Consider the following 15,987-nt stretch of genomic DNA (forward strand, 5'->3'; position numbering starts at 1 on the left):
CCGTGAGGGAGAGAGAGAGAGGGAGAGAGAGAGAGCGACAGAGAGAATGAGCAAAAGTGCCAGTGACATATCACACTATAAAATGACTGTCCCCCGCGCGGCACCACCGAATCTCGCCAGGGGAAGTGGAAGAAAAAAAAAAGAATTAAGCGCAGGAAAAAAAGAAACGAAAGTATAATCCGCGTAGTATGCACACACACACACACGCGCGCCGCACACACACATGCAGACGACCCAGTAAGGCCATTGTATTAGAGTATGTACTTTTATTTTGTACTATTAGCTGCTACATCCATCTTTTCATCTGTATACATTTTGTTGTTGTTTTTTTTCGCGCGACGCTTGCTCCGCTTCGCGAAACGTCGTCCCTACAGTGTCCCTGCCGCCACAATTCATTCGGCCACTTGTATTGAATGGGGGCGCTACTCCGACTGATGAAAAATTCCCCGAGTGCGCATCCAGCCGACAAGTGTGTTTAGCGCATCGACAGCAGAGCAGAACGTGATGGATAAATAGTGGGAAATTAACAAATAATTTAGGAACGATGATAAGATAAAGAGTCATAACCAGGGTTAAAATTATGGGTGAGGTATTCTATTATCACCCAAATTTAGATGAGAATCAATGTCTCAAAGTTGGGTGATACGCAAAATGTATCTCACTCAAATTCGGGCGATAGGGTAAAGTATAACTCGCTCGAAATGTGCTACTGATCAAGACTTAATCAACCTCCAGTGTCAGCAGGTCACTGGTTTTCCTTTTCTGATGGGGTTGGACGGTCGCGTGGTGTGGTCCTGGACGGTCCTATGGACCATCGAGGAGCATCCTGCCTCCGCGAGGCGCGCCTGCATCCCATCTCGAGGTTTTACAAACGCGCCATTTTAATGCATTATGCATCGGCCCGCGAGTCGCCCCGCGATCATCCAGGACAATGCGCGCACTAAATCCCGACGGATGGCGGTCATCAGAGAGAGAGAGAGAGAGAGAGAGAGAGAGAGAGAGAGAGAGAGAGAGAGAGAGAGAGAGAGAGAGAGAGAGAGAGAGAGAGAGAGTCACTTGTACAACACCGAGCTGGGCAAACTTGCGCCCGCGGTACCCGGCCCCGGGGGCAGCCCTCATTCCAGAAAATACTGTGGATCGAGTTTCCAGCGTCGCAAAGGGGTCTGGAGCGCTGGAGCGGCCCGAGCCGAGGCGCTTCAGACAAGATGACACCGCTTCCGCCTCCACTGGAAGCGAAGCGAAGCCAGAGGGGGAGGCAAGGGGCGCAGAGACGAAAAAAAAAACTTGCAAAACGGCATGCTGAAAATCAGTTTAGAGGGGCAATCGCCACCTCCGCGAGTGATAGCACGGTGCGCCCCTCGGCCGGGCGGTGCGGGGCTGCCGGGGCGGCCTGGAGGGGCGGTGAACCACGTTGTTACGGCTGGGATTAGGATCGGGGAGGGGCGGCCCACGTGACCCGCGGGGCAGCCCGGTCACCACCTTGGCGCGCCGTGGCGCCAGCCCCATTTGTCTTTGGGTAATGGAACGTTTTTATGGTGCGGCGATTTATCGCAGTGCCACATTACCTTAAAGGCCGGTAAACAACTCGTTTTCCCGGAACTAGGATGACGGCAACTTCCACGGCGGCGGCGGCGGTTTCACGCCGGGTAGTTGGCACCCCTACCCGGTGGCGGACGCAGCACAGTGGGCCAGAAGACCGGAGGCGGCGGCCGGGCGGCAAGGGGATACGGCTTGACCGTCTTCCTGCTTCCCACGGCGATACGCCCGCGGCCCGGCCAGCGGCAGGCCAGAGGTGCCAACCAGCTGGGCCCACAGTGCCAATAGCCCGATACAGTGGCACCACCACACAAAAACTTTTCCCAAAACGAAAAAATAGAAAAAACCGCGATATTTGACAGGCGCGCCATCGACACGTTTGACGGCGCGAATCCCCTTTCGGAAACACAAAGCCCTCGTCCAAAACGACGACATCCCCCGGGCGATATTAACATCTGCAAGGAGCAACCCTTCCCCTTTCGTGTTTATCTACTCAACCTTTAGCCTTTCCACGCCGCGCGGCCCGCGGCTCCCGAAGCTCCCGAAATCTGAATTGTTAATGCCAGACATCACACTCTTCCGCGAGTCCGACTGGACCTCTCTCTCTCTCTCTCTCTCTCTCTCTCTCTCTCTCTCTCTCTCTCTCTCTCTCTCTCTCTCTCTCTCTTGCGAATCCAGGCGGAAGCGCGCGCTTCTTCAAACTCGCGAGGTACAACAAGGGCCGTGTCAGTCAAGTGCCAAGCCGAGTCGCTCTCACTTATGCGGCGCGTTATTCATGCAAGGAAATCGGGCAGAGGGCTCTGCCTGGCTGCCTGCCTGGCTGCCTGCCTGGCTGCTGGGCTGCCGGACCAGTGGCGTGACCTGTGGCGCACTCCAAGTGGCTGAATGGCCAAACTTGCAAAGACTGGACCACTGGAGCAACCCTTTCAGGAGACTACAGCTCGAGCAACCCTCTCCAGCACACGCCAGCATGAGCGACCCTTCCAGGACACTACACCTAAATCAACCCTCCCAGGACACTCCAGCTGGGTTGAATCCACCTTCCAGGACACTCCAACGCTTCCAGGACACTCCAGCTGGATCAACCCTTCCAAGACACTCCACCGGGATCAAACCTTCCAGGACACTCCAGTTGGATCAAATTTTTTGGCACACTCCAGCTGGATCAAATCTTCCAGAGCCGAGGAGCAATGCGCGTTCCAGAATTACGCACTCCGCTTAGCCCCCAAATTCACTTGGACGCAGTATGGAAACATCGGCAGCCATTCAGACAGTCCTTTCGCAAACGTCTCGCGCCCAAGTGGAGGGCCGAGAGAGGGAGAGAGAGAGAGAGAGAGAGAGAGAGAGAGAGAGAGAGAGGCCGCACGTAAAGAAGCAGCAGCGCAGCCACGCGGCATATTGTTGCCGAAAGGGGAAAGAATTGAGCCATCTCGAGACCCTTCCCTTCCCTTTCGTCTTTGGCCTGTCTGCGACCCCCTTCCCTTCTGGGCTTGGATGCGCCACTGCAGCAGCGGCCCTTTACGACGTGGAGAGCGTAAAGCAAGTGCAACAAAAAGACACACACACACGCGCGCGCACACAGCAAACGCGAGACGCACGCCGAGACGCGCGGCGCGCGCTTTCAATACATTTTGTTTGTGTATGCATTCGCCATTTTTATATACTTATTTTATTTTTGCCGCGCCGCGCTGCGCTAGCGATGCAATCCCGATTTTTACGGCGTGACATGGCAAAGCGCGACAGGCAGCGGGAATCAATCCCTTGTTGTCCAGCCGAGCGATTCGCAGTGGCGTCGTCGCTCTGTCTCTCTCGCACTCGTGGGGCTCTCCGTAGGGGTGCGAGAGAGACAGAGGCTGAACCGGCGGCCAGGGCACACTGCAGAGGCAGGCAGAGAGGCTAAGCAGGCAGGCAAGCAGACACACAAGACAGCGCGAGACATACAGACAGAAATTCCAGCAGACAGCCAGACATTCCAGTAGACAGACAGAGGACCTTCCCGCCAAAACAGCGCGATATTCCATAAGGTGCACGCCACGCGTGTTAAAAGTCAGCCAAATGGATATGCGGCACTTATGTTATTGGCTGAGCCGCGCATTAAAATCTCGTCGAGGTGAAGGTAGACGACCAGTTTACTGCCTGTACTAACAGCGGTCATACGCGTTAAGGAGCGAGCCAAGGACGCCACGCCGTGCCACGCCACGCCGTGCCACGCCTCGCAGTGCACATCCATAAAGGCATCGATAAAACAGGAGGGCCCCAAACACAGCCGTCAGGGCCGTCAGGGCCGTCAGCAACAAACAAATCAAGCCGACTTGACGACTCGCAAGCGTCACACATCCATCACCATTTCGGCGAGGGTTCGAATCCCCGCGGCGGCATCGCACCTGCATCGCACAAATCTTTTTCGTTTCCCTTATTTATCTTATGTTCTCTTCTCCTGAACCACACGCAGATTTTTTCCCCGGCCTGGAGTTGTTACACATCCTTACACTCTCTCTTCGGGCGCGGGGAGGGGAGGGGGAGGACCCATGTAAGTAGGCGTGGGTGGCACGCCCCTCCCAAACTGCCTCCCCCCCCCTCCACACACGCACTGATCTGCTTGCAAACAGGCGAATGATCAGTCCCCGAAAGGCACACCACTGATAACGCGCTGATTTGGTTACAAAGTGGGAATCCATTCCCAAACGCCCAAACATCGCATTTCATCCAAAAAATTAAACAAAATTAAAAAAAAAATACCCGTTGCTAAAAACTAGAACAACAAAATTTGAAAAGAAAGAAAAATAAATAAAAACAAAAAAAAAGCACTAGAAACAAAGAGAGAGTGCGCATCATCTGCAACGCTGGACAAACACAAGGCCGCGCCTCCTTGGGGAAGATATATCGGAATACATTATTGAAAGTCGCGGAATCGGGGAGGGGAGGGGAGGGAGGGAGGGGGAGGGGAGGGAGGGAGAGGGAGAGGGGAGGGGAGGCGAGGGAGGGGGAGGGGAGGGGAGGGGGAGGCCGGCATGGGGGAGGCCGCGGAAAACATGTGTTAACAGGGGATATAGGATTGATGATGGGTTTGGCCCGGTAAGTCCAAAGCACCAGGGACCGCCGCCAGTGGCGCGGCAGCCACGCCAGCGACCGACTGGGCAGGGTGGGCAGGCCAGGGCAGGGCCGCGGGCCGCGGGCAGGGTGCGCCACCCCAATAGCTCCCCTCCATGCCCTCCAACCAGCTGATTAATGGTTTCCTGATATCCTTGTCATGCTAAACGCTCACTTTATGGCCAAACAAGGCTTTTGAAAAATGACCGACAAGATTTAATTTTTTGGGATTCGCGAGGCGCGAAACGCCGCGCGCGGCGCGACCGCCAGGAATTTCATTCTCTACAGTTGCAGTTTTTTTCCTCTTCTTTTATCCTTTTTTTTTAAATCGCGATTTTGCCGCGTTGGTGCTTTACTAAAGCTGCGCACTGATCTTTTATTTTTTCAACTTTTAATTTTGATTCTGGTCAGAGCAGTTTTGCAGTGTAGGCTAGAGGCGCTAATGAGGTAAGGGCCTCGTCCGGGACCGCCACACTAGAGAGTACAGAGTGCACACACACCCCGCACGGCGTGGCGGGGATGCGGACACCGCCGGACGCGCTTGCGGGACACGCGCCTGAGGCCACTACACTGTCGGCGACCTCGAACCGATATCGCCCGCGCACGACCCTAGGGGGGGGGAAAGGGGTAACCGGTCGGAGGGGAAGTGTGTCCAAGCGAGAACGCGGCGGCGCCTGCCGTGTGAAATGTCAGTTTCGAGTGCGTCAACGGGGTGCCTCTCTCTCTCTCTCTCTCTCTCTCTCTCTCTCTCTCTCTCTCTCTCTCTCTCTCTCTCTCTCCTCTCTCTCTGACAGAAGTTATCCCCGCGTGATGGCGACAAAACGCGCGACGAGCCGCTGACAGATGACACTGCCGTCGCGCGCCACACCGCAAACTATCCGAGGTGCGGGAGGGGAGGGGGAGGGGGAGCCGCAGCACGCAGGAACAGACTGCCACCACCAACCAACAATCAATCCCACCAAACTTTCGAGAAAAAAAACAAACAAATTGAATAAAAATTATGCAGCGCAAACGGTTACTACATTAGTAGCACTGACGAGCGAAGAGCGTATGGGAAAGTGTGAAGTACACTAGGGCTTCCGGCAGACCGCGCACACACACACACACACACACACACACAGTGTCACACCCCGTTCGGAAAGCAAAGCCCCGATAGCGGGAAACAGGCAGGGCCAATTTGTCGCGTCGCCACGCCGTGCCGCCCAGGTAGTACTAATAAAACGGTTTGTGTGTGTGTGTGTGTGTGTGTGTGTGTGCGTGTGTTGCGTGCACCCACACACACACAGCGCTATCACCCTCTCGATGCTCCGCGCGGGCGGCACTGATCGCCGCCAATTACGTGACAATCAAGCCGTCTGTCTGTCCGTTTGTCTGTCTGTCTGTCCGTCCGTCCGTCCGTCCGTCCGTCCGCCCGCACCCTTTCCCTGCCGTAGTTGCAGCCCCGACCGCAGCGCGGCGCTACGTGCGCGCGACGTGCGTCGGTCTGAATTAATTAGACGGCCAATTATTTCGTCAACACGCTGCCCGACGTGTCCGACACCCTAATTGTGTCGATGGGCGCGAGCAAGCCGCTCGGACACCCACTGCTCTCTCTCTCTATCTCTCTCGCTCTCTCTCTCCTCTCTCTCTCTCTCTCTCTCTCTCTCTCTCTCTCTCTCTCTCTCTCTCTCTCTCTCTCTCTCTCTCTCGACTTTTCCGGCACACATCATTATGCTCGGGGCGTGTGGCGTGTCCACCAGGGCGGTCACCACCAGGCTCGCCGCCAACCCCCGAAGGCCCGAAGGGGTGCGAGAGCGGTCCAAAAGTTGAGATTCACATTCGGGTTCGCTCGGCTGGGCGGCCGCCGTCTCTTTCGTTTCCGGCACACGTTTAAATTCGCGCGTCCGCTGCCGCGTCGTCGCCATGGAGACCGCGGCCAAATGGCGCTCAAAAGCCAAATGGAGCACCACAGTCACAGTGTGGTGTTGCAGTTCATCCCTACAGTGTGCAGTGCCGCGCTCACAGAAACACACACACACGCGCACACACACAAAAGCGCGAAACCGCGGCGCACTCATTGACAAAGCACGCGGCATGCCAGCGCCACTGTAGGACGCGCGGCGACAGCGCCACTACACTATCCAGCGCCCTGGAGCGGCCAGTGTGTGTCCGGCGAGGATGCCTTTGCATCTGTGACGGTCAATCGCAAACGACCGCAGCGGCGGCAGCTCCACTGGTCTTCTGGCCCACTGTGCAGTGCCCCGCCCACGACGCGGCGACCAGCAAGCCGGGCGCAGCCGCGGACCGGACCAATTTCAGTCCAGAGTCCTTCGGGGCTGTCATCAGAATGAAACAGGCACCCCAAATGACAGCAAACAAACACACACGCGTCGCTGTACTACAAGCGGACAGGTGTGCGTGAGTGCACGAGAGAGGGAGAGAGAGAGAGAGAGAGAGAGAGAGAGAGAGAGAGAGAGAGAGAGAGAGAGAGAGAGAGAGAGAGAGAGAGAGAGAGAGAGAGAGCAGAATAACCCATTTGTACGCGTCACCCTGTGCGGACCGCCCATTCCGCCGCGGTCATACGCGGCGCGCGACACAATGCGACTGGATTTGGCAGTGACCAGCACCCGCCACCCCCACCCTCCTTCTCCCCCTTCTTCCGAATGGAGGGAATTTAGCGAGAAAAGAAGTGGGACGAAAACCCCCCCGTAACAACGCGCACCCGGCGGCGACCTTCCCGATTTCCCCAAATCCAAATCACGGGTATTGAGAAACACACCAAACCACTTTTTTTTTTTCTTTGATTTTTCCGTTTTTCCTTGTGGGGTCCTTTTGAAATTTCCAAAATCATCTATGACCCAACTTCACGCGGGTTTTGTAAATTTTTTGTTTTTTTTTGGCCGTTTGAAATTTGCCGGGGAATTTTTGAAATGACTGGAGACCTTTTGCCACCATTCACCCCACATTGGGAAAGCACCCGCCAAAGGGTCCACTTTCACTGCTTTTTACGTTGTTTGTTTCCGGGACTCGCCAGGGGCGAAAGAAGAGGCCTTGGGGACGAACCCTTTGAAGCTGAAACCACACCCCCCCTTTTGACCCCCCCCGACCGCGACACTGCCGGATTTGACTCGCGCGTCACCTGGTCCGTTTCGACGTTTTGACTTTCCTAATTTTCTAATCCGGCCAGCGGTTTTTTTCTCGTTTATACAGTGGCCTGGCGCGGCTCACGGCGGACGCGGAACTCCACAGTGTAGTTCCAACCGGCCGCGGTTCCCGCTCGCAGCACAGCAGAGCCGCCGTTGCTCTTTTCGGTATGAGAAACTAATGAGAGCGTCGCATTGTGGAGCAAGCAACTCGAGTGTGAAGTGATCCGGAACCGGCCGGGCCGAGTCGGAGCCGCCACTATAAAATAATTTGTCCAAACCTGGGGGACATCATTTGTCAACGCGCGCCGCGACCTCGCGATGCCAATTCGTCCGGAAATTATTCTTTTTACGATCGGAATGGCACCTCGCTCCGTCTCTGTCGCACTCTCGGCGCGTCGCGGAGCGGGTGCGAGAGAGACAGAGCGGCGGCTGCAGCACTTGGACCGAACAGGCTTACCAGCTTCAACGGGCACCAAGTAGTAGTGGTAAGTTTCTGCAGGCCAAACAGGGGCAGCCCAGCCAAAGATGCTGTCGGCGATGACCACGGCCACGGCAAGACGCGGAGTCCTCTCTCTCTCTCTCTCTCGCACTCACGGGGCGTCCCGAAGGGGTGCGAGAGAGACAGAGCGACGAAGACGACTCTGCTTGCCGCGCACTCGTTGATTCATTCCACACTCGAATCTTTTTTCCTCCTCCCGGATTGCCACACAAGGGTGGCACACTGTGGCACGCACACAGTGCAGTGGCACAGTAACGAACATTCTATGGAGCGCGACAGAGAGGCGACCGGCCCCCGCCATTAGGGCAGTGGCGTGGAAGGCTGACTCGCCGCGTCTCTCTCGCGCACCTCCCGGACCGTCCGCGACCGTCCGGGACGCCCCGCGGGTGCGAGAGAGAGACACTGCTCGAACTGCAGAGGCAAATTGAGAGGAACAAAATGGCCATTACTGCAGCCCCGGTGCACTGGGAGCGCAGCGCACCCGTCCTAGGTGTCGCCACGGCGTCGCGGACCGTCGCGGACGTGGTCACGGAGTCACCGACGCGGCCAAAACTCTAGACGCGTTTTGAGCTCCAGCGTCGCTAAACAGAACTCGAACCGATCAACAAAGCACCCCCACAGGAACACCGCGCGGACACAACACACCCAGCCGAACACACAGAACACCCCGCCACACACGGATTCAAAGTCACCCGAACACACGCGACATGCACTTGCAAGGGAAAAGGGCACGGCGCCGGGGCACTCGAGTCGAGGGACGCATTTCCATCTGGAGGAAGGGTTGCACAGTGGGCCAGACGACCGGTGGAGGCGGCAAAAATCCCGGACGCAATTTGAGCTCCCGAGTCGCTAAATGGGACTCTGGAGCTCAAAACGCGTCCAGAGTTTTCGCCGCCAGCGCCGTTCTTCTGGCAAATCCACTGCGGGTTACGGGCACACTGCGAGGCGGCCGCCGACGCGCGACGCGGAACGAGACACAGCACACTGGATAATTCGCGGGGGTACACTGTAACCCTAGCCAGTGGCAGCGGGGCATTGTCACAGCGAGGCACTCACTCCCGGCAGGCGGATTTCCAACGGCGGTCTCCCGTCTCTCTCGCACTCCGCGAGGTGTGCCTGAGGTGTGCGAGAGAGAGCGACGCTCCGCAGCATCGAGTTACACGCAAGTATACGCAAGTGTACGCACTACCGCAAAGCGCGCGACGCGCGGTCACCTAATTGACCGCAGAATTTGCGTTTCGGCGGCTGGGAGGCTGGAAGCCCACCACGGCGGCGCCACGCCACTGCAAATTTTTACGTACAAACTTTTTGAATTTTAAAATTGCGCTAGTGGACACAAATGAGATTAATTTTATTTTAAAAAGCAGTCCGAACAAACAAAAAAATAATGAAATATTTTTTTGAATTTTTTAAAAAAAGAGTTTTTGGATTGACACGGCTCAAGCGGCTGCGGGGTTTTGGTTCGCAGTCTGAAGGCCCAGTGGCGGGTGGACGCGGGTGGTGCACTGCACCCGTTTCTCGGGAAGCGAGGAGGCGCGACGGACAGCCGTTCTCCCGGCACTTGGCACCATGTGGCCGGCCGACCCGACTCCACCAAATATTTACAATTTACGCCCAGAAGCGGCGTGGTGAATGTGGTGGGAATGCGGTGGGAGCGCAGTGGGAGCGCGGTGGGAGCGCGGAAATGCTGGTCTCGACTCGAGTGCTCCGTGCCATCCCTTGTTCCGGGTGGGTCCCCGCTGCCCGCTCCCAATCCAGCCGATACTCACTTCTGAAGCCGCGGCCCTCCTCCGGCGTGGAGCGCTCCGTGCCCTCCGACACGGAGCCCGGCGTGGCGGTGCCGTCGCGGTCCTCGGACATGGGGGCGTCGGAGCTTTCTTCCTTCACTACTTGGTGCAGGTTCGGGGGGGAGATGGACACTGAGGCGGGGGAACTTGAGTCTGAGCGTTGCTGCGCCTGCCCGTTCATGTAGTTCCGTTCTTCGGCCGCGGCGCCGGGGGAGAACAGGGTCGTTTCGTGCGTGCCGTTGCTCGTCTCCACCTTGAGGCACTTGGACGGCGGCGCGAAGGCGGAGGCGAAGCCTTTCCCTTCGTGGACCGGCGACGAGGCCAGCGGTCGGAAGGCCCCGGAGCCGAAGGGTAGCCTCGGGTCTAGCGCCGGGTGGAGGAACTGGGGCTGCAGGTGGTGCAGTAGGTGAGCCGGCAGACCGGGGTAGCCATCCATATGCCGGAGGCCGAAACCAGAGGTGGAAAAGGGTATGTGCAGGTCTTTGACTTCAGGCGTCTGCAACACAAATTAAACGTCACATCACCTCTTTACATTAAAGTACTGACTCTGTGCGAAGATAGCAACAAGCCGCACCTGTGGGTTGAAAGGTCTTTGCATCCGCAGCGCCTCAGGAAGTCCGCCAGCTTGCGAGAAAACAACCAAGGCAGGGGGTGGAAGAGGATTGGGTGCGTAGGCAGAATTTTCCATCTGAAACAGATCACCAAGCATGAGACACATGATGCAAATATCACATGAGTCCCAAAAAATATATTTATCACATGGTACAATCATTGGATGCACACTGCAGTCCGAATGAAGAAGTTTAACTGATTGTGGTGGCGCACATTTTTCAATACACTTCCCAGGAATAAGATAACTTCAGCGAGCATCTAACAGGTATGCCAGAAGCTTATGTGAAGGAGAAAGTTAATAAAGCCACTCTCAACCATCCTCCAGGAAAAGAAACCACTGTTAATGCAAACGGCGTCCAACCCGTTGTCTTTGTGCCAAAAATTTTTCACAAATTCACAAAGTCTACCACAAAGGGAGAGACGCAGGACCATCCGCACTGAGCACAATTAAAACATAACATCCACTGTGCGCAAATCTGCAGTCCATGTCTTCGCAAGAAGTAGAAATCCACAAGAAAGCACACGCAGGTCGCAAAATTCACAAGTCCACTTTTCAGGTTATGTTTCACAGGAGAATATCCAATAAATTCCGGGGAGGGCATGTCACGTCGCAAAACTGGCACAATTTTCTCACAGTCGAGTGTCACTCATCACACAGTGAGGCTGGGCCGCTGGGCATCAGCTGCTATCCAAATTTGCGGGCCAACACAACAAGTTGCCCATCACATTTCGGAGAGGAGCCCACGATAAACAACGGGTTTAAAACGCGGGGACAGCGCGGCCACCGGCCAGGACACTGTAGCACAGCACTTTCTAACACACACCACCAGCTGACACTTCACTACAGCGGAACGGTTCGCGTCAACAAGCAGAAGTAAATCGACATGAGAAAAAAACCGGCAAAATTGCCTAACGAACACAAGTCGGCCTGTACACACTGCGAACGCATTGCGGAAGGCACGGTCTGGATTACCTTGAATAAGTTAATGTGACTGTACCATGTGATAATTATTATAAATAAATGTAAATAGACGGAAAAGGGTTCAATTCATGTCAACAAATGTGCGGAGGAGCACGCTATTGCTTCCACACAACACACCAAAACCCGACTGAGCTTCATAACAAACTTACCTACTCCCTCATGTTGTCTCGTGTTGCATGCTGGGAGTCCCCCCTAGCCCACGCTGCGTTCTGATTGGCTGACGCTCGCCCGCTAGGTGGCGCTGCTGCGCGGCCCTGTCTGCTGGCGAGACTCCGCGCGATGAGCGGAGAGTAGTGACGAACTCGGCGCTACTCCGGGGGACCCGGCGACCGGAGTAAGTGCACGCCGCGCCGAAGGGAAGCCCCAAAAAACGATCGGCTGCAGTGCAGGCCGATGAGAGCTGATTTTGCCGTGTACCAGGAATCAGTCAACTCAGGCTAATCACCCTGTTGTGCTTATTAAATGTTTAATGAATTAGCCTGATGCATTTTTGTAATGTTCTGTGAATTTCCCTGCAGCACTTTTTAAAATGGTTTGAATGAGTTGCATTAATTTATCATGTTACCCTCTTGAATTTTTCCGCTTTATTTGCCCAACTACCTCCCTCTGTTTTCGCCATCAAATATGAGCCAGCGCCAGCACTATCTGTCCTCTTTATCCCCTGAGTAAATTCTTTATCAAACACTGAAATACTTTTTCCACTGAGCGACCAAGATTTTAAGACCTGTAGCTTCATGCGTTAATTTTTAATAATCCTGGATAGCTGTTTGGATCAGTTCAAAATTTTAATAGGAAATGACAAACAAACATAATCCTGAAGCAAAACTATTGTCATATTTCGTCCACTTAAACTCATTACATCAGTTAACAAATCAATAATGAAACAAATAAAAAAGAAAGCACATAGGATACTGAAATTAATGAGAAAAAGAATCCAACTATGCCCTCTTGCCATCGTTAAGAGTTTGCACCACACTTAATATCTCTATATCACATTTTTGTCCACAGCTCACAGCTCCACATGAGGTCCTGAACAGTCCTCTAGTATTGTCCTGACCCACCACATTTAAAAACTACCAAATCATTGTCTGAAAAACTGAACAGAAGTTGGGGGAAATGTTTTAATGGCTTTCCTTGATAACTAATCATTATCTGAAAGTGGGGACTACAATTACTGATAGGACGGGATAGTCAACGAGGCGGCAAATGTCTAGTTAATGAATGGAGGAATATGTCTTAATTGTTCATCTCATGTAAAGTACAAATAATGATAACAATTGCAGGCCCTTCATCCAGGGGGGGGGGGGGGGGGCATTCAGAATTATTAAAATTTCAAACAGACCAAACCTTGAGCTTCAGCATATTTAGAATAATCACAGATGAATCATTGTTAAAAACAATAAAATTTTACAGGCACTACAACATTTCTAAAACACAGGGTTAGATAATTTCACTAAAAATAATGATACAGTATCATGTTATGTTTTTGGACCCAGGGCTAAAACAGAGAATAAACATAATTGTCTACCTATTAAATTTGGCACTAAGAGGGAAAATGTAGATAGAACACCTTCTAAAAAACAAAACAAAAAAAATTTTAAGCGAGCACAAACAAATTATGTATCTTGAGTTCAGAAAACCTGACAAAATCAGTTACCACTTACTATGACAATTTGTAAATTCATGTGCTCTTTGCTTTGCAAAAAATATAAAGTATTGTTAAGAGTATTGAAATTTTGCAATTTTCTTGACCATCAATCTACATTTCAGGCAAATTTCAGCTAATCTCTTTGAGGAATAAAAACACTAATTTAAACTCTAAATTAGTATAAACGACCCTCTGAAAATCGATAATTAACATAACACTTCCATAAAAAGACTTAGATTACCAGGCAAGTTGCCAGCATACATTTTCTTTAAGATATGACGATTCAAAAAATTTTAAAATGAAAGACCTCTATTGCCATAGTTTTACCAGAATTTGGCATGACTAAGCCGTCTTATTTGAGAACGGCCTTTCAATGAAATTAGACCAAGTTATTCTTTCAATGTCCTTCTGAATATAGACAACTTCCAGCGCAATTTTGGAGGATTTATGTTCCATCTGCACAAGTTAACAGAAAACATTCACTAAGAATTTACTTCATTTTACAGCTAAAGCTCACGGGAACAAAAACTCAGGTAGGTTTTATGCTGCATATTGCAGGAAAAGTTTGGAACACTCTACTGGAAAGATTCTTGTTTGAAGACTAAATCAATGGCCTTTGATACATTCTCGACAGTGAAATTGGGTTCTCTCAGCTTTTCTTCAACTGGAAGGAAGTCTCTTGGTGAGTGATCCAGCAAACTTTCCTCTCGGTCAACAGAATAAACACCAGTCTAAACAAAAGACAAGAATTGGTTTAAAAAATCTTGTCAGCATATAATGTGTTTCTTTGGAAAATGAAAAAGGAAAAATACCTCCACAAGAATACTGAAGCAACTCTCTGCCCCCATGTCCCAATCACTAGGGTCAGCTTGAAGAAGATGCTCAATAGTACGAGTCCGTGCAACTTGTTTCATTCGACCACTTGCTTTGCGTTGAGAGAGATATTGGTTGTAGAGGTTTGCTCCAAAAACATCAGTGTTAATGTTGTCACTAACAATCAAAGAAAGTAGTCTTACAAAACCAGAGACAGATTGATACAGGCAACATAAGAGCAATAAATGAATTTGTCTTACCCAATAGCATAGAGCCTCTTCAAATGATGATTAACTCCAATAGACTGTGCTTGAGAAAGCACAACGTGATGAGCATGGTGATAAGTAATTTCACTAGGTTTTCCAATCAAAGCTGTGTATATAAGATCTTTCCCTGTTATTTTTTTGTACAAAGCCTCTAAACACAGCAAGAAAGCACCATGGCCAAACCTACAAACAGAAGATTTCAGCATAAATTGAGACATAGTAGACAACAGGAAGAAGCCAGATTGGTAAGAACAATTTCCCAACCTTGGCATACAGGCTTCAGCCATCCACTGTAAATCCATATTACAAGCCAGTACAGGTATGTGAGGGTAAATAATCCCTGGAGGAGCTGTTGATGGCTGCCCATTGGCCATCAGAACATCCAAGATTAGCTGGAGCGAAGTTTCCCACCTCACAGGCTCTCCAAAAAGAACTACTGCCTCCACAGGTACAAATGACCGTTCATGAGGGCCAGCCTAAAAGGGAAACAAAATTGACAAAAGTTACCTAGGGAATGACTCAAGAAAACTTTTCTGGCCTTTGCAATGAATGAAGCTTGAATGTGTGCATGAAAATGTCTTACACCAGATGAGCGACGAGCATGATCCACAGCATCCAGAGTGGGGAACGTTGTCCTAAGTTCATCTATGGTAACAATGTTGTGGAAGCCCACATTTCTGGCTATATCTGCCACAGGACCTTGGCCAGAGACAAGAACCCGCTTGTCATGGAACTGTTGGAACATTCGTAGAGGTGAATGAGCCATCACTACCTGATCTTCTGACACCTGAAAGTGAAACACATTTCTGATATAAGAGAAAGATTCCAAAGGAAAAAGATGAAGAAACCTTTGAATAAAATTGTACCTCAACCCCAAGCCACTTGGTAAGCTGAATCGCTCGTTCGTGTCTGAGGGCATTGCCAGCATTAGTGACAAAGACAGTGGGCACCCTGAACACTCCATTTTTATCGACCAATTTTTGGAATGATTCAGGCACAGACTGAATGACCTTCTTGCCCCGCACAATAACTCCATCAATGTCAAAGAGCAGTCCGAATTCGGGCTGGTTGACCTGCAAAAATGCCAAAAGAATTACACAAAGCAAATCATATTGGCCTTGACACAAAGTTGGTTTCAACATCAAACATTCCATGTCACTTTATTAACAATGGAAAGAGTGTGAAACAAACATAAAAATTAGGTATCTAAGACCTGCAGAAAATAATAGCCATTTAAAGTTATGTACAATGTAGTCGCTTGTTGACACCGCGGCTGTCAAGTTGAAGATGTCACGCAAGATTTCGGAATTCAGTAAGGTTATGAAACGGCAAAGGTAACTATCACAGTTGAAATTTCACTTACGGCTCACATAACGTATGACTGTCTCAGACCACACTACAAGAGCAACTTACCTTTGTTCCGAAGTACCTAGACGATTGGGAAGCAAAAACTTCAGTGCAGAGTTTTAACAAGTTTGTCCTGTGAAACCGTCCCATTTCACCTCTCCACATAAGGGCAGCCATTTTTAAACGTCAGATTTGATGTGCTCGGACCCAAGCAGACGAAAAACCAGTTAGCAAGATGAACATCCTTTCAGTGCACGACCTGATTGCAGTCCGATTGGCCGG

General features: G+C 51.7%; 2 protein-coding genes across 5 annotated transcripts in view; both read right to left on the minus strand.

Annotated features, from left to right (window-relative positions):
* The window catches only part of LOC117651823 (E3 ubiquitin-protein ligase Rnf220-like), a 71,652-nt gene extending 59,832 nt beyond the window's left edge, over positions 1-11,820 (minus strand). For 2 of the 4 annotated variants that reach the window (XM_034396226.1, XM_034396223.1), the window contains exons 1-3: positions 11,623-11,764; positions 10,612-10,725; positions 10,020-10,533 (exon numbers count right to left, since the gene is read on the minus strand). In XM_034396226.1, coding sequence (XP_034252117.1) covers positions 10,020-10,533; positions 10,612-10,725 — 628 coding nt within the window. In that variant the 5' untranslated portion in view covers positions 11,623-11,764. The other 2 variants (XM_034396224.1, XM_034396225.1) reach the window with 2 other exon arrangements.
* Positions 11,821-12,443: 623 nt separating this feature from the next.
* On the minus strand, positions 12,444-15,931 carry LOC117652086 (haloacid dehalogenase-like hydrolase domain-containing 5). The gene is made up of 7 exons (XM_034396747.1): positions 15,772-15,931; positions 15,225-15,431; positions 14,942-15,145; positions 14,623-14,834; positions 14,353-14,541; positions 14,092-14,269; positions 12,444-14,010 (listed from the first exon to the last, which is right to left on the minus strand). Exons 1-7 carry the CDS (start codon positions 15,880-15,882, stop codon positions 13,855-13,857), a joined length of 1,257 nt encoding a protein of 418 aa, XP_034252638.1. The 5' UTR covers positions 15,883-15,931; the 3' UTR covers positions 12,444-13,854.
* Positions 15,932-15,987: the final 56 nt, after the last annotated feature.

This window comes from Thrips palmi, unplaced genomic scaffold, assembly GCF_012932325.1.
Source record: "Thrips palmi isolate BJ-2018 unplaced genomic scaffold, TpBJ-2018v1 HiC_scaffold_6, whole genome shotgun sequence".
Classification (NCBI taxonomy): domain Eukaryota; kingdom Metazoa; phylum Arthropoda; class Insecta; order Thysanoptera; family Thripidae; genus Thrips; species Thrips palmi.